This window comes from Octopus bimaculoides, chromosome 9 (genome assembly GCF_001194135.2).
Source record: "Octopus bimaculoides isolate UCB-OBI-ISO-001 chromosome 9, ASM119413v2, whole genome shotgun sequence".
NCBI classification, from domain to species: domain Eukaryota; kingdom Metazoa; phylum Mollusca; class Cephalopoda; order Octopoda; family Octopodidae; genus Octopus; species Octopus bimaculoides.
Genome location: NC_068989.1, coordinates 24,546,447 through 24,568,002, shown reverse-complemented (window position 1 = coordinate 24,568,002; position 21,556 = coordinate 24,546,447). Strand labels below are relative to the sequence as shown.

Genomic DNA, 21,556 nt, shown 5'->3' with positions numbered 1-21,556 from the left:
GCACAAGAGACCAATTGAATAAGTACCTGCATTTAAAAAGTACTGGGGTCAATTTGTTCAGTCAAAACCTTTCAATACAGTATCCCAGCATGGACGCAATTCAATGACTAAAGCACTATATAATAAAAGATTATATCTTTTTTTTTTCTTTTCTTTTTTTTTTTTTCATTATTATAATGAAAAAAATTGTTTGTACTATAGGCACAAGGCTTGGTATTTTAGGGGTCGGCAGCTAATCGATCGGATTGACGCCAGTGCACGACCGCTCCTTCTTTTATTGACTCTGAAATTCGGCCCCGTCGGAATTTAAACTCAGAACGAAAAGCCGAAAGAAATGCTGTAAAGCATTTTATCTGGTATATTAACGATTCTGCCAGCTAACTCTCCGGCTTATGATAATGCGACAGAAAAAGTTGCAAGGGAAGTAACTGCAGGAATCTTTGTAATTGAGTTGGTTCCCTTTTGTGAGCGAGTAACGTTTAATCGATCGTATCTTCGCGTATCTAAAGCTTTATGTTAATATCATTAGCTCAGAAACCGTCTGGGTTATCACTTATACTTGCCAAAATAGTATGAAATAATAAATCTCCACCAATGCAAAACCCCATACCTGAAAGACTTAGTGGCATGTAATCAAGCAATATACATGACACTAACAGAAACACATCTGGATGCTGAGATATGCATACCAAAGTATGCTGTATTTCGAACAGACAGGAGAGAAAAAATTCATGGTGGGGTGATAATATACATCCTGGAAGATGTCATGCTTGTGGTCCTGCTGTCACATTCAAACTTAGTTTGTCCTACACTGGTAGTAAAAATTAAACTGACCAAAACAGTAATGTGTACTACATATTGCCCACCAGATGCTCCAGATCATGGGGACTCATTCGAAGAGAGCCTCACAAAGATAGAAGTATTACCCAGTTTTGTTACAACCTTCACATACTTTTTTTAGGAGACTTTGACCTCCATAATGTTGAATGACCTAAGGGCCACCTTCTCTCAGGTATGTCACTTGCATGAACAGAGACAAGCAGAATTTCTGCTTAACCTCATGACATGCTCTTTATGAAGCGAATAGTTCTCCACCCAACAAGGGGTAAAAATATTCTAGATCTCTGCTTCGCAAATAATGCAACACTCATCCATGATGTTAAGGTGACACCAACGATTTTCGGCTACAAGAAGCACCCAACTCCTTTCTATCTGGAACTTGCATAAAGTGGTTATGGAATGAAACTGATCTACAAGTCTCTCTAGACAAGATATCGACATAAAACTACAGAACGTTATGACAATCATGCATGCCATATGCAGTAAGATAACTTCAGAGGGAATGATGACAGAAAAACACCATTCCTAGGGATAGGAAGATTCTAATGAGATGACAAGCAAAGATCTCAAACCGTCTGAGTCATAAAAGGATAGTAAAGAATCCTATCTCAAACAAACACTGCTTGAGATTGAAAGTGAACTCAAACATTTCCTTGAGAAGGAGATAGCAGAGAAGGAAGCCAGGGTTGTCAAAAATGTAAAGACAAACCCTAAAGACTTCTAAAGATTTGCAAAAAAAGTCTGCTTCAGTACGGTGCAAGGTAAGGGTTCACCAACTGCAGACGATAAGTGAAATACTGAATGTGCATTACAATATTGTTTCCTCAACTCCTTTGGGGCACTTGCAAATAGCTATACCTTAAGAGTTCTTTGGCACCACAGCTTTACACAAAGAGATGACAATTATTGATAACATCAAAATAGAAAAAACTGATGTAATATCAGCCATCGATGAAATGAACTTAAACTCAGTCACTAGCCCTGATGGATTCTCAGCAGCCCTCCTAAGGAACTGCAAAGGGGCTAAAACAAGACCACTACAGATACTCTTCCAGAGCTTCCCCGCAACTGAGAGACTTCTCAGAAAGTTAAAGGAAGGCTTATGTCCTATCCGTAAAGGAGGTAGCAGAGTAGATGCTAATAATACTATAGGCCTGTCTCTCTAACCTCCCATATCAGCAAAGTCATGAAAGACATTTTCCAAAGGAAACTGCATTCATGGAATATATAATAATTTACTCCTTGACACCCAGCATGGTTTCCACTCAGGAAGAAGCTGCCTTGCACAGCTTCTGCAACATTATGACTAGGTGGTGAAACAAAGACAGAATTCAGGTTGTGACAGCCAAGGAGATAGTAATAACGAGTGGAGTGCCTCAGGGAACTGTCTTGCAGCTGCTGTTGTTTATGATGGCTCTTTTGAACATGCCATCAGTTACACAGACATCCACACCTACTAGCTATGCCAATGACACAAAAGTAATACAAGCAGTGAAGGAACCTTCGAATTTTAATCTACAGAAAGACAGAGATGTCATATATAAATAGACTGAAGAAAACAGCATGCACTTCCTTGCAGAGAAATTCCAAGCCTTCACTATCAGCTGGCTTGTGCTAACATTCTGCCACACTGGTATTTTAGACCAAAGGAGCAGCAATCCCAGAGTCAAGTACTGTGGTTGATCTGGGATTGATGTAAGCCACAATGCCTCATTTCACATGCGCATCACCAAGATGATGGTAATGTGGAAGTGAACTTCAGAATAAGGGACTAGGAAACTATGCTGGTTCTCTGGAAAACATTTGTCCTCAGCCCTCTGGACTATGGCTCTCTGCTGTGGTCACCTTACAGTGTCAAATTACTAGTGGAACTTGAGGCAGTTCAGCAGTGTTACACCAGGAAGATTGCATCAACGGAAAAGCTGAGCTACTGGGAGAGACTGAAAGAGCTACTATCCTACTGCTTGGAGCAAAGACAGGAGAGATATGCAGTGATGTACATATGGAAGAGCATCATGAGCTATACTAACTCCCAAACCAGAAGTCACTGCATTGTTCCAAAGATTCCAGGTATTCCTTCTAGAGTGTGGACCATGTACTGCAATAGTTTGTGATCCTAGAACCCACAGCTATTTAATACCATGCTAAAACATCTTAGGGGTTTACATGGAGTTGAGGGTAGATGTTTTCAAAAAACAACTTGACCTCCTGCTCTCCAAGGTCTCAGATGAACCTACATCACAGCAAGAAACTCAAAAGAGGGCAGCAATATTGAACTGCCTCCTTCACAAAATGCCAGTCTCATAAGAATGGCCACTGAAAAGGTGATAACACTGGTGGTGCTCCTGCATGGCCACAACCTTTGGGTTGAAACACCTAAAAGAATAAAAGAACATTATAAATATTCCATCATATTTTTGCTGTAAATATGAAAGATAACTCCGATGGTTCTGAGTCATTGCTTTCTAACATAGGCACAAAGCTTCAGATATGAGAGAAGATATGGTCGATTTTGAACTCCAATTCCTGTTATTTGCTCAATAAAACAAGATCATAAAACATGACCTAGACGCCGCAGGCTTCCCCTCCCAACTCGAGCCAACGGGGCTGAATAGAGGAAACAGTAAAAGGTCAGACGCCATGACAATTTTACCATTCATCTGCGATGTCACATGCTGCAGCACCTTCATCAGTGGGAACCTGGTGTGTTCAGCTGCCAGCCCAGGCTCCACAGCTCTTCAATGTGAGAAAGGCAAAATGCCAAAGTATCGGCCACTCTGATAGATTTGAGGTCTAGCATTCATGGTCCCTAACTACATCCCTCCTTACTACTATTAGGGCTGAGATGGCTATCCGCAAGTGCAAAGTTCCCTGGTCAAAATGGCTGTTCCAGCCCGTCTCCCCCGCCATCCTCCGGCGCAACACCTTTTCTATTTTGTCCTCTGAGACCATGAGGCGGACTGACAAGGCTTGTGTCTCTTAAATATAATTTCTATTAGCTCAACAATCTACTCCAGAAACAGAAACTTTACATTTTTGTTTTGAACTTTGTAAAACAGCAAGAATTATTTATAAAGGGAACTAACTCAAAGATAAGTCTTTATGCAGTTACTTCCCTTATTGCGTTTTAATTTTAAGATTGTCTGTATCAATATTGTTTGTTGATGCAGTTGAGACACAGCTGTTAGTGGACCAATCGACATTTTTGGATATAAGGATGTAGTTTGTTTATCCGACACCTAGAAACTAGATTTAAGACCTGTATAATTAAATGAACTACCCAGCGTGTATTAACTGCTTGTACATAAATGTTATTGCCTATATTCATTGAACTATGTCTATATAAATTGTCTATCTCAACATTATCTACTAACTGTTGTATCTATCAGATAAGGACTACATACATGAGCCAAGGAAGATACATCCACCTGTTCGATCAACCTGCTAAAAGTAGCGGCCAAATTTTCCATTAAATCACACAGTACTATCTTACAAAAAGAAAAGGCGCATTAACTCAATGCAGTCACAAATGTAGAAAAAGATAGGATTTATACCCATTGTTTAAACATTCAACAGCTACCTTTTGTAGCCATCCAATTGACACATACACATTGGTTATATTCAGTGAGCATATATTTAATGTATCTCTTCAGACAATATACCTGTACTGTGTGGTTAAAAAGTTTCTATGATCTGGGCCAGAACTGACCTGAGGTTCAACAACCAACAGAAAAAAGTAGAATAAAATGAAGTAAATAAAAAAGACTCCAGCTTTTACTTCCCAACTTTGTAGTTTTGTAATCAGTCCCGTTGCATGGCATCTTGGGCAGTTGTCTTCCATAGCCTTGTAAGTGTATTTGATTGATGGAAATTTAAAGAAGCTTTTTGTGTGTGTGCATATATATGTATGTATGTATGTATGTATATAATTATATATATATATATATATTTGGTGTCGCATGGCCAAAAATTACCGTGAATTTTTTTTAGAGACACTTTCAAATTTATCAGAATATCGGACTGAGGATTGGAATAGGGATTTTTCATTCTCTTAACCATGAAACGATCGTATCCGATTAACTAAAGACTTGTTTTGTTTATGCTTTCCCCTCCGGTTTTTTGTTCTATGTGTGCCATAAATATCACCATCCATTTAGAGAAAAATTTGTAGTTTAGAATCAGTAGTTCTTTGACTGCTATTTCTAAATTTTCAATATGTTGGAGAAGCAACTCAATGCTAATCCCTGTATATTTATGATTATATATATATATATATATATATATATAAATATTATATAGTGTCTGGGGAGAATCATGTTGTCTTAATGGGTTATTATCTAACACACTCACCAGTGTGTTAGATAATAAGGCATTAAGACAATATGACTCTTCCCAGATACAACATAGCTTACTTCAAAATAGCACCCAGTCCACACTGTAAAGTGATTGGCATTTAAAAACCTCCAGCTGCTAAAACTGACCTCACCTGTGCTTGCTAAGTCCATTCTGCTGGAGTGGTTGGTGTCAGGAAGGGTATCCAGCTGTAAAAATCATGCCAAAACAGTTACAGAAGTCTGGTGCAGGCTTCTGCTGGGTCAGCTCTTGTCAAACCATCTCACCCATACCAGTATGGAAGGCAGACATTAAACGATGATGATGATGAAATATATATATAATACGTGTGCATTATCTATTTGTGTGTGGTGGGGTGTATCCCCATGTTACAGTACCACACAATGGTAATAAGAAGAGCTTCAAGCTGTAGAAAATCTACTTCAACAAAGTACATCTGAGCCATGCAAGCATGGAAAATAAGACATAAGAACAATGATAATGATGATGTCTATTCACACACATCCATATTGTATTTGTCCATATAACCTCTGTACAAGGTTTCTGCTACTATTTACTTGACATATATATACTGTATCTATCAAATGAACATTCACTTTCTATGCTTGTCTTGTTAAATATTTGTATCCAATTCCAGGTAAGCACTATAATAAATACTGTTTCCTTCATACTGGTCTCAAATTTTGGCACAAGTCTAGCAAGTTTAGGGAAGGGTTTCAGTCGATTACATTGACCCCAGTACTCAATTGGTACTTATTTTATCAACCCCAAAAGGATGAAAAGCAAAGTCAACCTTGGCAGAATTTGAATTCAGAATGTAAGGATAGACAAAATTCCTCTAAGTATTTCGCCCGGCATGCTAACAACTCTGCCAGTTTGCCACCTTCTGTTTCTTTTATATTAGCACCTAAATTTCATTCTGGATTGTTTGAGCTCAAATCACTAAACTTTATTTTGCCACTAATGTCATCAACATCATTTTACATGTGCTTTCCATTGCAGCATAGGTTGGATATTTTGACAGGACTGAACAGATCAGAGAACTAAGAGAACTAAGTCTTGCTTGGTACCCCAGCATGGCTGCAGTCTAATGACTGAAACAAGTAAACGATAAAAGATCATTTCTTCAGTTGGCTACCTTTCATAATGTCAGCCACTTTACAAAATGTACTGGTGCTTTTTTTATGGTACCAACACTAATGAGATTGCCTTATAAGTCTGAAGAGCTTCTTCATTTAAGAGGGAGGATTAGAGATAAGGTGGTTGCTTTATATGACATTAAAAGGTTAAAGTATGATGGTGTGGGGCTGGTAAAGGTTTACTGCTTGTGGAGAAGATTCGTGGCTACCTTACATATTATATAGGTGGATAAGGGTAACTGGAATCAGGTTCAAACAGAGGTGAATACAGTGAGGATGAGGTGGCAGAATGTACTCACATGGTAAAATGTCTAAGAGAATGTGGATAGAGAAGAATCAGGAAAGTGGTGAGTAAAGATGTATGGTTGTGGGAAGAGGGTGACATGGATATAAACATGGGGTGGCAGAGATAAGATGTGTGTATATATATATATATATATATATATATATATATATTTACAAAGAAGTAAAAAATGAAAAAAATAATATATAAAAAAATAAATATACCAATACATTATATTGTCTTTGAGCTTTTAAAGTTCAGTGGTAATTCATGTAGATAATGGTTGGAAAAATAAGGATGCATGAAAATTGAGAGTTGTGTTAGGTTTTAAAAAAAAGAGAAAAGGAGCTAAAAGTTTGTGTTAAGCAGGAAGTGTGGTGTCAAAACAGGAAGTGTGTGTAAGGGAAGACAAATCTTTTTAGTTGGAGTTAACTCTTTTTCAACAGGAAGTTTACAGACAAGAAGTGCTCAAATGTAATCGTGACAGAGATAAAAAAAACATTGATCATAGAACAAGCATCAAATTCGAGTCAACAAACATAAATATATATATATATATGTATGTATGTGATAGGCGTCTTTCAGTTTTTGTCTTCCAAATCCACTCACTAGGCTTTGGTTGGCCCAAGGCTATACTAGAAGACATTTGCTCAAAGTGCCATGCAGTAGGACTGTACCCAAAACTATGTGGTTGGGAAACAAGCTTCTTACCACAGAACCACACCTAACTTGTGTGTGTAGGGGATGAATGAAGCAAATGGTGAACAGAGGTTAAGTGGTAAATATGAATGGGAGATAATAAAAATGAGAAATGGATGCTGATTGGTGGTTGCACAGAGGAGAGGGAGTGGTGATTAGCTATACAGAAATGGTGATATGGTACAGTATCTACCATATCACCATTTCTGCTTTCAATTCAAACACCTCAGAATAATACAGTAGATAGGAGAGTGGTTGTCTGGTGAGGAGTGGGGTTAGAGGTTGCAAGTGGGAAGTAGGGTGAAAGATGTATGTATGTATGTCTCTTCTATTTTTAATCATTTAAACTCTTCCTCTGAAGGAGCTGGTTTCCAACAAAGATATAAACTTCTATCTTTGGAATGTAGATAATGAAAACAATGTCACATTTTAAACCTGAGAAAAGTCTTGCCTGGTTTTACTGTTCTGCTTACAGATTATATTTGTGATATCAGTTGATTGAAATGTTTCTTTTTCTGAAAATCCAAGCTTATGCAGACTGATAGTTAAGCATGTACTTACAAAACCAACTGCTCCAATTATTATTTGGTATAAATGTAATCCGGATATAGAAGCTGGAGGTTTCAAAACAGTTATCTATGGTTATCTTTTCTCTTTGATTTTCAAAGAGATATTTACATCAGCAGGACAGCTGACCTCTATGATGGTACACACTTGTTCTTGTCTGTCCCAAACAATATCCATCATCTGGTGCTTACATTTAACAGATGTTTTGGTGGGAAGTATTCTTTATGCTGGTATTTATGTACATGTTCAATAACAGGGAACTCTATATTTATTCCAGAATAGCCTTTTTTACAAATGGCATTGTATGTTGTTTTTACATCATATCACATAGGGAGGTAGTACCTTGATGACATTTTTGGGCAGCTGCTAATCACAAGAATATGACATAATCTACATTTACAGTTGCATCTTGGAACTTCAACAGCTTCACTGTCTCTTATGTTGATTAGGTATTTAGCAGCAATCTCCTGTTCTTGAATTACAAATGCATAGCCTTCAAAGTGTGATGTGATGTAGTGGTCGTGAGTCCAAGAGAGGCTTCTCTTCATGCCAATGTTACTATCTTCTTCAAGAGAGATAGTGAGACCATTTATGCACAGGTTTTATGTCTGGAAGACTGATTTTTACCTGTTCAACAATTAAATAAGAACATTTCTTCTGTCCAAATTCCATTCCTTTGTCAGCTGAAAATGTTATTAATTCCAATTGTTTTTTGAAATTGTTAACATTTTTAGCATAAATCTTGAGGTCATCCACAAAGAAATTATTGGTTACATTAATATCTCTTGTAATTTCAGACCCTAGCATGTAGCCATTTATTATTTTTTTTTTTTTGTAGCTTGACTGATAATGGAAAATGATTATGTATGTATGCATGCATGTATGTATGTATGTATTATGTATGTTATGTATGCATGTCATTATTCAGTTTCATCTCAGGATTTCTTGCCAATAGAGAAAGAGCCAGATTCTAACCTAGATCCAAGGCATGTATGTATGTATATATGTATGTGTGTGTGTATGTGTGTGTGTGTGTATGTATGTATGTATGTATGTATGTATGTATGTAGAGTGTGGTGCAGGGTGAAAGAGAGAAAGAGATCTGTTGTGTGTGATTGATGTGACTGGGTCAAATAAAAACATGGCTATGAGAATTTAAAGGTGAAACGTTTGAAATTTTACCCTCAGCTACCCACACTGCCTTTTTTTAAAGAATGATAAGATATTCTGTTGATGCAAGAAATGTGTGTGTGTGTGTGTGTGTGCACAAGCACATGAAAGACCTATTTAATTTCATATTTTATTCTCTTTCTATATCCAGGTAAAGGTCTTCAACAAAATATTAATCTAGAAAATTTGAATTTATCTGCAAATAAAATCACTTTCCTAAAGGTTTGTAATTATTGATGATTACCAAGTTCTAATTCTTAGAAGTCTGTCTTCTATTTCTTCTTGTTTTTGTTTTCTTTTATTTCTTTTATTTCTTACTAATATAATTATAAACATATTAAGAAGGGCTGTGAAATCTCCCACTAATTTTTATCATGGGATGGTTTAGCAGCAATTCCCCTTTACTCAGTCTATCAACTTGTCCCAAATGTCTTTTTAACCTTGTTTGTTTCTCATAAATTTCGTCTACGCCTGAATGATTCTTTACAATCTATTTGTTCTCTTCTTTGTATCCAACTCTATCTGCAGCAACCATAACAGCAGCCCAAATAATCTTGTTAGTTTCAGTTATATTTTCTCATCTGGAGGAGCCCAAGGGCTGAATCTATCTTTGCAGTTTCAACTTCAGGACCAAGCACCCACCTCAGATTGGTGGGTGCTTGATCCTGATCTTCTCTAATATATTGGCACAGCATCCTTCACTATGTCTTGTTGGTCATCATCATATTCTTGTGATATAGCTCTTCCCATTACTTCTTCATTTGCTGGGAATGAATTTACATTTATATTTTGCTCTATCTCTTCACTCCCGTCATTCATTTCCCTATCCTTTTTTTCTTTCTCTGACTAGCATGGCTATACTGAGAATGAGTGTGTGAATGTGCATGGCCTAGGATCAGCTTGGAAGCAAGGTTACTTGCTCAATGATCTCAGGTTGCTTGATTTAGATGTGGCTACCATTAGTGGAACAAGGATCTCCAGAAAGCATGCTCTAGCATCCATTTTTGAGGACTATAAGATATTCTCATCTTGTGGTCTATGAAGAGCAGGTGGCAGTGTAGCAGTGCTACTCCGGAAATCCTTAGGTCTCCTAGTATGGGCTATCTTCCTGGACCCGGATGGTAGGATGGTGGATCTGGACCTGAATAGCAGTTAAGGTAGCATCAACAGGGGCTTGGAAGGCCAGATTTCTTCAAGCATCTAGAAACATTTTTGGGAATGTCACACTTTAGTACTAGTGGGGGACTGGAATAGTATTTTGGACGTACAGAAGAACTGTGTAGGTTTAGAACATAGCAGAAGCGGGTGTAAAAGCCTTGAAAACCTCCTCAGGACTTTCCAGCTTTCTGACAAGTACCAACTGGATTTCTCTGATGTGCCAGTGTGGACATGGAGCAACCACAATGGGTCAGAGGATAGTGATAGCATAGGTTGTCCACAATTTAAATTGGTCAGCTGCACAGATCACAAGTTTGTGATATGCACAGTTGATTCAGATATGACCCATAGACAGGGACCCAGTAACTGGAAGTTGAATGTGTCCTTACTGACTTGCAAAGACTACAGGGACCAGATTAGCAAACTAATTAAGCAGCAGTTGACAGGGGCAATCATCAACAACCAGCAGTGGAACGCCCTGAAGAGAGTGATTAGAGTAGAATCAATAGCGTTTAGCAAAGATTTAGGTACTATCCTCGAGATTGGAAAGAGCTAGTTAGCAAACTAGAAGAGGCTATTAGTAAAGACATCGCAACCGATGTGTTAGCAGCAAGAATGACCCTTGACCATTTTTTTAACGTAAACAATGAAGGGTGCATTGTCAGAGCTAAGACCCATGTGCTAAAACATGAAGGAACTAAAGCCGTCTGATGAGCCAGAACAGTAGAGATGCAACGTGGAAACAAAACCATGATCGAGTCTTTGACAGATCAAGACAAGCACATGCCACTTGGTTCTGAGTGGGTGGCTTTCCAGTAGTGCTTTGCATGGCTGTTTGGGGAGGGCAATAGGTCAAAGACAGTAGCAGAGTTTACTTCATACCTGGACGGCCTACCACAGCTCTCCACAATGGATGGGAGATTCTGCAAAAAGCTGATTACTGCCACTGAAATACGAGAAGCAATGAGCAATTGCACAAGTTGCAAATCAATGTTTTGGATGGTCTGCCCTATGAATTCTATGTATTCAGGCCAAATTTGTTTGACAGCTTTTTGGCAGATGTCTACAGTAACTGGTAGCAGAACAGGAGAATTCCTAGTATTGTTAGCCAGGGTGTGGTAACACTGCTGAGAAAGGACATGCTAGGGAATTTTTGACCCATAACTCTGCTAAACACAGAGTTTAAGATTCTGGCCAAGGGGTTAGCGAAAAGGTTGGCACTTGTCATCAGTAGTCTGGCCAGGGAGGTACAAATGTGTGGATTCCCGAGCAGGTCTATCCACAATAACCTCTACTTTATGCAATACACCATAGAGAGGACAGGGACTAAAGCTGGCTTCGGTGGGGCCCTAATCAATTTAGATCAGTTGAAACCTTTCGATAAGGTCAATCATCACTACTTGGAAGCCATCCTTAAAACAGCTAGTTTCGGACCCATTTTCAGAGGATAGATTACTGTAATGCACAGCAGTACCTGCTCGGTGTTCAAAGTAAATGGCCACCTATTGAAACCATTTAGTATTGCACATTCGGTCCACCAGGGCTACCCACTGTCACCTCTTCTGTATGTGCTGGCTCTCAAGCCACTGCTGCAGAAGTTGGAATAGTTAAGAAGCCTCCCTCTCAAAATTGGACTTGTGAGGTCAGTGTACGTGAATGATGTCACTGTCATGGTGTCAGATGCCTCTGAAGTGGAGATGGTCAGCTCCATTGTAAGGGAATATGAGTTGGTTGCAGGTGTCAACAGGTTGGTGGGATTGCAACTGGGTACCTGGAGAGGAATATCAATGCTGTCAGACAGTGTCATCAGACACTGGACTGGTCGACCAGTTAAACTGTTCAGTCTCTGATAAGATTTGGGAAGAGGTGACAAACAGGCTGGCCTGTCTTACCATGAAATGAGTAGAGAGGAAGTTGTCTCTGAAAGGTCAGGCAGATGTGCCGAATACCTACATCACCTCTGTCGTTATTTATCATCAGACCATCGTGCCTTGCCCCAGTTACTGCTTGATTAGATTAAAGTGTATCCGGTTTATCTTCTTGTGGAAGGGATGCATTCCAATGATCAGGCAGTCAGTCTGCTGCCAACTTCCTCTGCATGGTAGCTTAGGCATACCTTGGCTTTTGATGCACAGACATGCACTCAGGTTGCACCACCTGTAACAACTTCTAGGTGAACATGTGTGGGCTCCGTTTGTGAGACATGCCTTTCAACAGCTCGTCTCCTTGACAGAGCTGCAGTCCTGAGTAAAAGATAAGCTGAGACTGGATGCCTGACACTTAGAATGCCATCCGGTGCTCACTGTCTTCTACAAATCGGGCATCAGGATCGGTGGATGTTCCACTTTAGCTATATACAGAAGATTAATAGCAGAGAAGTGCAATGGTGTCCTTGCAGAGACCCTAGGCATCGATGCAGGCGAACATGCAAGTCTATTCCAGAGGACTTTCCGCTCAGGGACTATTATGGATAATTTCCAGATGTCTTTGGCCTGACAGTGTTACTGGGGTGGGGGTGCGCTACAGGTTTGAGATAAACTCTACAGGCACAGATGTACTGTCAGACAGGCTTGTCTGAGGTGATTGCAGAGTGACGAAACTGTTCTGCATGCACTTGTTCAGTGTCTGGGCATTGGTGACTTGTGGAGTTATGTCAAACAGCTGCTATCTTGTATGGGACAGATCTGTCTGTCAGCTGAATTCATAATGATGATTGCCCTGCCACCCTTCTTTAATTGGGCAAGCAAGGCAGTTTTCCATTGTCTGGTGAAAGGAATGAGGACAGAAACATTCCTCATTGGTAAAGCCATCATCGAATTTTTCCAAGTTTCACTTGAAAAGGAAAATGAAGGTACTGTCCTTGAGTCAATTTATCAAAAAGTGGGTGAAAGTTACGGAAATTGCAAGAAGGGATGGTACCACTCTCAGTGTGGACCTGTGAGTCAGAAGAAAAGGGGTTGGAGAGGGCACCCATCCTTGGTATTCAGGGTGATCTTGGATGGTGAGGTTCCTTGATTAGCCCTAGAGGTCCTCCTGTATCAAGAGAATCCCGTCACTATCACTTTTTTTTCTTCTAGTGCCGTATACTTTGTATACTTCCCTTCTTTTAATGGATACTGTATATACTTTTTTTTTCCATTATATGTAAACCCCCAACACTTTATGTCTGTCTTTGTATTGTCCCTCTTTATCCGTCACTCTGGTGGCAAATAAAAGAAATCATTATTATTATTAACGCTTCTAAAAAAAAAGAACAAACTTTGTTTACTTTCATCGTAAAGTTGAATTTAACGTTAGCGTCTTATGAAGCTAAATTTATAAGTTCTAAAATTGCAGAAGAATTCATTGCTGGGCAGTTTAGTTTAATGGTAAAACACTTGACGCGTAATCACAGAGATGTGAGTTCGAGTCTCATGGCTGGCCAGTAGTGTATTTTTCTGCAATAAATGGATAATTTATCCTGATCACGCTATTTATAACATTATCACGCGTTTGAGAAATAAATTTATTTCTGTTCTTACAATACATCTCAATGCTTCTAAAAAAAAGAACAAACTTTGTTTGTTTACTTTCATCGTAAGGTTGAATTTATTATTATTATTATTATTATTATTATTGTTATTATTAAGGCTGCAATCTGACTGAATCATTAGCATGCTGGACAAAATGCTTAGTGGCATGTTCAAATTCCATGAAGGTCCACCTTGCCTTTCATCCTTTCAGGATTGATAAAATAAGTACCAGTTGATCACCGGGGCCAATGTTATCAACTAGCCCCCTTTCCCTCCCTAAAATTGCTGGCCTTGAGCCAAAATTTGAAACCATTATTATTATTATTATTATTATTATTATTATTATTATTATTATTATTATTATCATCATCAATGAAAAATCTCTTTGTTTCAGGACCTGTCACCCTTATGTCAACTACCACATTTAGAAAATTTATCTCTGAAAGACCCCAATTACTTGCCAAGCCCTGTGTCATTGCTGTGGAATTATTCAATCTTTGTCATATATCGAATTCCACACCTTCTAACTCTCGACACCTACAATGTGTCGTCACCAGAAATTGTGCAGGCTGTAGAGGTTTGGCATTTATCTTTATACTGTTGGTTGTGGTTATGCCCAAAGAATTGCAATTTATGAAAGAGAGAGAAAGAATGAGAGAAAGACTCACTGCTAGACATTTTGGGGAAAAGAAACACAAATATACGCTTGCAAACATTCACATTCAAACAGATATAAACAGATATATTTGACAATTGCATATTACAATGAGTTTAGGACATTTACCCCACCCCCACCCCCGCCCCATGCACAATAACCTGCCAAGAACAACTACCCCTGAGGACAACAGATGATGATATAAAACTTTTTAATATATTGGAGAGGGAGTAATTAACCAAGGGGGGTAATTATCCTACAGGGTAGTTGTCATTGGCGGGGAATTTGTCCTAGTGGGGTAATTGTCCTGATACGCTTACAATAAGTTCTCTCACACATGCATACACACCACAACGTCACATACATCTATTACATGCAAACGTGTATTTGTAGTGTTTACTAGCTTGCAGCTAATACAACAACACAACTCTCTCTCTATCTCTCTCTCTCTCTCTATCTCTCTCTCTCTCTATCTCTCTCTCTCTCTCTCTCTCTCTCTCTCTCTCTTCCTCCCTCTCTCATCCCCTCTCTCTTCCCAACTCTATGACAAAAGACAAGATATCAAAATATTAGAATCTACACCACTCCTTGCAGCAACTCTACTTATCAAGATAAATAGCCTTGTACATGGACAGCAGCTAACAGTTGGAGTAATATTTTATTTGACTCTCAACAATTATTTGGTATAAAATATTCAAAGGAGCTGAAAAAGTGATAATCAAAATAGTAATGTTCATAGTGTAAACTGTTTTACAGAATTTTTTATTGTTATGAAAATACACCATGAAGAAATAACATAAAATGTACAATCAGATAGAAGGGAAAAATTATAAGGTTATATGTATGTATGTATGTATATATATATATATATATATATATATATAACCTTATAATATTTCAGGGGGTGCTGAAAAACTCCTGGCTTTGAATTAAAGGAAATACAGGAAGATCAGTTAGCTATGATTATTCTGAACAATACCCTGTCTGGAATGTCACCAGCGGAATTAATGTTCGCTAGGAAAATTACATCAGTAAATCTTTCTAGCAGACAATGTCCACACAGTGCAAATGCACCTTAAATCATATGTTTCCAAAGTGAGCTTCTTAACCACATGACCATTCACCTTCTTGTACCTTAAGAGTATGCTCTGACATCTCATCACATCTTTATCTTCTTTCCAACCACTCCTACTCTTATATAATGTTGGGTAGACATGTATCTCCCCCTGCAAAACGCCTGTACTCATCCCTCCATCATGCTTTAGCCTCTCATTTGGCATAAAGGTTTTTCCCTCTCTACTGTAACACCACTTAGTTGAGGGGGGTTTTTTCTTTGTTTTGCAAGATACTTGACAACCTCACTAGTGCTGGTGCAATGAAAAAAAGCACCCTGTAACTCTGTAAAGTGATTGGTATCAGGAAGGGCACCTAGCTGTAGAAATCATACCAAAACAGAAATTAGAGTTCAACATAGTCTTCTAGCTTATTGAATACTATCAGCAAGTCCAACCCATGCCAGCTTGAAAGATGGACGTTAAATGATGATGAGGATGATGCTATGTGTGTGTGTGTGTGTTACGGTTGACCAATGATACCTGGTTTACTGCTTTGATTTGTTGCAGGCTACCATTGAGAAGAAGGTCATATTTTATGATTCTAAGAAGAAAGAATTGGAATATAAGAAGCATTGCTGGTTAGATGCTGCTTTGAATTTAAGGACAAGACTCCTAACAGGTTACTATATGTATGTGGAACAGCTTGCCAGACTTCTTCAAATGGTAAGCTGGTGTCTGTTTTGGCTTCAGTCATCATTTCCTCTCTTCCTCTAATCATCACCAACGTCATCATCCTTATCATTAGCATCATCGTCAACTTTCTTAGCGACATCACCACCACCATCATCATCATCATCATCATCATCACCATCATCACCATCTTTATCATCACTACCACCATCACTTTTTTCAACACATGAATTTTTGCCATCTGTTTCAGCAGTAACATTGTCATCATTATCGTTACCACCTCCACCATGACCACCACCACCATCATCATCATCACCACTGTCTTCACCATCGCCATCATTATCATCATCATCATCATTATTACCATCACCCTCTTCATCGTCATTGCTTACCTCTTCTGACGGATTACAACAATCTCTTCTTACCATCACAGCTGAAAATTTTCTTCTCAATGTTAGTATGTAGTCCTTGGTACACTTTGCCCTCTTGATCATAATGTAAACAATAATAACAAGCAAACAAACAAAGAAGTCTTAATGTGTTTGCTTGATTTGGTATAAATAGCAGTCAAATTTCTCTTAAAGCATTCTTTAATGCCTTAAAAAAGAAGGCATATTCAATATTGTGACCCTGGATTCTGCTTGCTGAAAAATAAAGATGGGACTCATGACTGGAATGCTTTTGGTCATGAATCAATCTGTATGACCGGGGTTGTTCTGGTGTTAAACATCTACATGACCATCACTAATGTAGGAGCCACTATGGAGTCTTTAAACCTGCTAAATATAACAGCAAAATCTTCAAATCACATTATACTTTATTTAAAAGGGAACACATTGGATAATGTAGTCGTTGACATTGTTGTTGGCACTCTGTCGCTTACGACGTCAAGGGTTCCAGTTGATCCGATCAACAGAACAGCTTGCTCGTGAAATTAACGTGCAAGTGGCTGAGCACTCCACAGACACGTGTACTCTTAACATAGTTCTCGGGGATATTCAACGTGACACAGTGTGACAAGGCTGACCCTTTGAAGTCATTGACATAGAACTCTGAATAAAAGGAATGATATTTAGTATGTTTTTGCTCATAGACCTGCACAACAAGGATTGGCCAGGGGCTAAACTAGAACAACATCATCATCATTGTTGTCATCGTCATTGTCATTTGCAAGGGGTTGCTGAAAAGTTCTTGGCTTTGGGTGAAAGAAAATACAGGAGTATCAGTTAATTATGATTTTATTCAACATGTTCCCCTCTCAGATTCACACACTTATTGCAGAGATCCTTCAGTTTTTCTAAGTCCTGTAAAAGAACTCGGAAGGTTGGGCCTCCAACCAGGCCTTTCGCAATACCCTTAACGCCAGGAACTTTTCAGCACCCCTTTCTATAAGCCTATAAAGGGAGCCTGTATGCAGCTGCTCAACCAACCAGAAATAGCAGCCAAATGTTCCTTAATTCACATCCTAGCTTCTTAAATAGACATTAAAAAATACATATTAGCTAATATAATTCCAGGGCAACTACTCTACATCATCTATACAACAGTAACATCATCACAACATCCCAACAACAACATCATCATCATTTAACGTCCATTTTTCATGCTGGCATGGGTTAGACGGTTTGACTGGAGATGGTAAGCCAGAGAGCTGCACCAGGCTCCAGTCAGTTTTGGCCTGATTTCTGTGGCTAGATGCCCTTCCTAATGCCGACCACTCCACAGAGTGAATCGGCTGTTTTTTATGTGTCACTGGCTTGGGTGCCTTCTCTGTGTCTCTAGCATGGGTGCCTTTTATGTGTCACCTGCATGAGTGCCTTTTACATGTCACTAGCACCGGCCATGACCACAGATTCGCTTGGCTTAACATGTCTTCTCAAGCACAGTAGTTCACCAAAAGTTTCAATAACTTGTCACCATCTCTATGAAACTTAACATCCAAAGATCACATTACACCATCTCGTCCCATGTTTTCCAGGGTCTACCTCTTTCACAGGTTCCTTCTCTTATTCATGTAGTACAGTATTCATTTCATCTTCTTCACTCACTTATTCCTTGGAGGGTCATGGGGCCAGACTCCTCAAGCATACCTTCCATCAGGTCTTGTAGTCCAGTATTATGTCATAACAATTTACTTTATAAATACATATTATCTGTTGAATTCTGTGTTACTGAAATATATTTGTTTACTTTCACACATGGTATCAACTCCATACATCATTGGGCTGTTGTTGCTGCTGTCATTGTTACTGTTGTTGTTGTTGTTGCTGAATCTCATGCAGATAGAGAACATCCCTCTGCTAGAAGTAGAAAAACATACCAGGCAGAAAACCATTCAAGTAACACTGGAGAAATGTGAAGCAAAATACCAGAGGTATGAGTGTTATTTGTGTATATAGTGTGTATGAGAAAGAACAGCAGAGGGTGTGTGTGTGTGTGTGTGTCTGTGTGCATATACGTACAGTGTTTGTAGGTGCACAAGCATAGCCAAATGGTTAAGAGGTTTATTTCACAATGATAACATCTTGATTTTTAATCCTCGTACATTGTAAATTGAACATGTTACCTTCTATCATAGCTTAATTTGGTATCATCACATTAGTGAAATTAGGTAAAGGGAAACTATGTGAAACCCTTAGGTTATTAAAGCCTTCCAATCACCTCTCTCAAGTGACAAGTCCCAAACGTCATTTCAGCTCTTGCCATCACTTGCATGATCTTCCTATTGCCGGCCATTTTCTTGTTTGGATGCCCTTTCTCCCTGGGGCTCAGCAGAGACTTCTGAAGATTGATGTAGAAACCAGGAGAAATCTATCTTGATCACATTCCCAAGCCACTTCCATCTTCCTACCAGCCACCAACTGATTTATCATGCATGAAAACCTTGGTCTTCTTAGTACTTCCAAGTCGGTGACACAGTCTCTGTACGAAATGCAGTGTATCTCCTGCAAGCACCTATGCTGGAAGATGTTCGATTTCTTCTGTAGTGCCTCAGTCAGAGACCATGTTTCATAGTCATAGAGGTTAGAGAAGACAATGTTTTACAGCAGCTGGATTTTTATCTTCATACTAATGTTGTGCGTTTTCAAGGTTCTTCTTAATTTAACATTTAAACCATATCCGGCCAAAAATATTCTACCTGTTTTATGTTCAAATTGACCAGATTTGGTCTCTTACACTTACCCTACAATGCCATTCTAAAAATAAATAATCACATCATTGAAATCTCAAAGCTATAAGAAAATGTATGATTAATTCAAAACAATGTGAATAAATAAGCGTTACATTTGAGAGAATGATCTGAATGCTAAAGGGTTAGTAAAGGTACTGTTAGCTTTACCATTCCTGATGTTAACTTCTTTCTCCAAATCTCCATTACAACTAATGTTACTGCCGAGGTGGTAAGTATGAAAATGAAAAATGTGCAGTGCCACCAAACTTTCACTCATAAACAAGTACGGCTTGGTGACTTGTACTGTCATAGATGCTTATGTTGTTCTAAGCTGATGGACAATATCTTGCCTCCCACCTATTTTTCACTCAGCAAAACATCCAAGATGTGAGATGTGAAAGCAAGAGAATGTTGCACCAACATTTGGCTGGTACTCATTACAGCTGAGGAGACTAGAGTAACGTAAAATGAAGTGTCTTGCTCAAAAAGACGTGCTGACCAGTCCAGGAATCGAACCCATGACCATATGATCATGATCATGAATCAAACACCCCTAACTACTTGGCTATTGTGCCTTCACATATACATTGACAACTCCTTTGTAAATTATTTCAACACACCCATTTTTCTTTGAGCCATGTTACATCACTATTTTCACATCCATCTTCTGTTATAGGGTAATACTCAAATTCAAAGAAGCAATGTTTTTTATGGAGAAATCATACAATTTTGGTCTGTACATGGTTGATACTGAACTGATCACATGTGGTAATGTGAAATTTGAAGAACCTACATTAACTGATTCTTGGTAAGTCTTTGGAGAAACTAGAGTAATGGTTTATTACTGCTACAGGTTTTATGTGAGATATTTCATTACACAAGCTATGAGAGGCTAAATTTGGTGCTGAGAAGATTTGGACCTCTCTATATTTAAATCTGTCAGTTATATGTGTATATGCATTTTATAAACAAATGTTTTTGCGCATGGACAAGGACAGTTGTGTAAAGAAATGCGGATCTCTAACTGTGGAGGGGACCTATGGTAGAGGTAGACCCAGGAAGACATGGGATGAGGCAGTGAAGCATGATCTTCAAACTTTGAACCTCACAGAGGCAATGACTGGTGACTGAGAGCTTTGTCGATGTGCTCTGCTTAAGAGGAACCATCAAGCCAAGTTCATCCATGCTGGTGGCATGTAAAAAAAAAAAACCTTTGAACATTGGGCCTCATGGAGGTAAAGTGGCTGAGTATCTTTTGAGCATTGGGCCTGATGGAGGCAAAGTGGCTGAGTTCCTTTTGAATGCTGGGCCTCACAGAAGCTGTAGAAGTTTGTTGTAGTGTAGGAGAGACAATAGTTAATATACTAGGATATTTTCCACACTACCAGTGTTATCCAAGGGAAAGGCAAAGGCCGATACAGCTTGGTACCAGTGACGTCGCAACTCATTTCTACACCTGAGTGAACTGGAGCAACGTTAAATAAAGTATCTTGCTCAAGAACACAACACGCAGCCCGGTCTGGGATTTGAACTCACAACCTCACGATCGTAAGCTCAACGCTCTAACTACTGAGCCGTGTGCCTTCACACACACACACACACATACATATATATATAACTTTTGTACGACCCTCTTATTCTTTCATTCTTTCTTTCTATCAGCCCCTTCACACTATTGTCTCTCCTACACTACAACAAACTTCTACAGCTCGCTTTTATTTTCCTTTCTATGAAAACTTACTCAACAATAATATACACAACTTTTTTGCTTATACACTATCAAAAAAACCTTTTTTATATACTAATTAGCTCTATATTGGATTATTTAAGTTTATAAGTTTATAATCGAAATCGTGATGGCACCTGTACCAGTGGAGTGCTAGGAGCACTGTCCAAGCATGATCATTGCCAGAGCAGCTGTCTGGCTTCCGTGCCAGTGGCACGTAAATAGCACCATTTGAGTGTGATTGTTACCAGCGTTGCCTTACTGGCACTTGAAAAAACATTCAAGTGAGGTCATTGCCAGTGCCACTGGACTGGCTCCTGTGCAGGTGGCACGTAAAATACACCATTTTGAGCGTGGCTATTGCCAGTACCACCTGACTGGCCTTCGTGCCGGTGGCACGTAAAAGCACCCACTCCACTCTTGGAGTGGTTGGCATTATGAAGGGCATCCAGCTGTAGAAACTCTGCCAAATCAGATTGGAGCCTGGTGTAGCCATCTGGTTCACCAGTCCTCAGTCAAATCGTCCAACCCATGCTA

At 39.0% G+C, this 21,556-nt stretch overlaps 1 protein-coding gene across 1 annotated transcript in view; it reads left to right on the top strand.

The window, feature by feature from the left end:
- Positions 1–21,556, top strand: part of LOC106884215 (leucine-rich repeat-containing protein 9) — a 122,376-nt gene that overhangs the window by 20,136 nt on the left and 80,684 nt on the right. Inside the window, exons 6-10 of the mRNA XM_014935467.2 lie at positions 9,203–9,273; positions 14,116–14,298; positions 15,999–16,154; positions 18,404–18,495; positions 19,970–20,101. Of these exons, the coding sequence (XP_014790953.1) occupies positions 9,203–9,273; positions 14,116–14,298; positions 15,999–16,154; positions 18,404–18,495; positions 19,970–20,101 (634 nt within the window). The remainder of the gene's footprint in view (positions 1–9,202; positions 9,274–14,115; positions 14,299–15,998; positions 16,155–18,403; positions 18,496–19,969; positions 20,102–21,556) is intronic.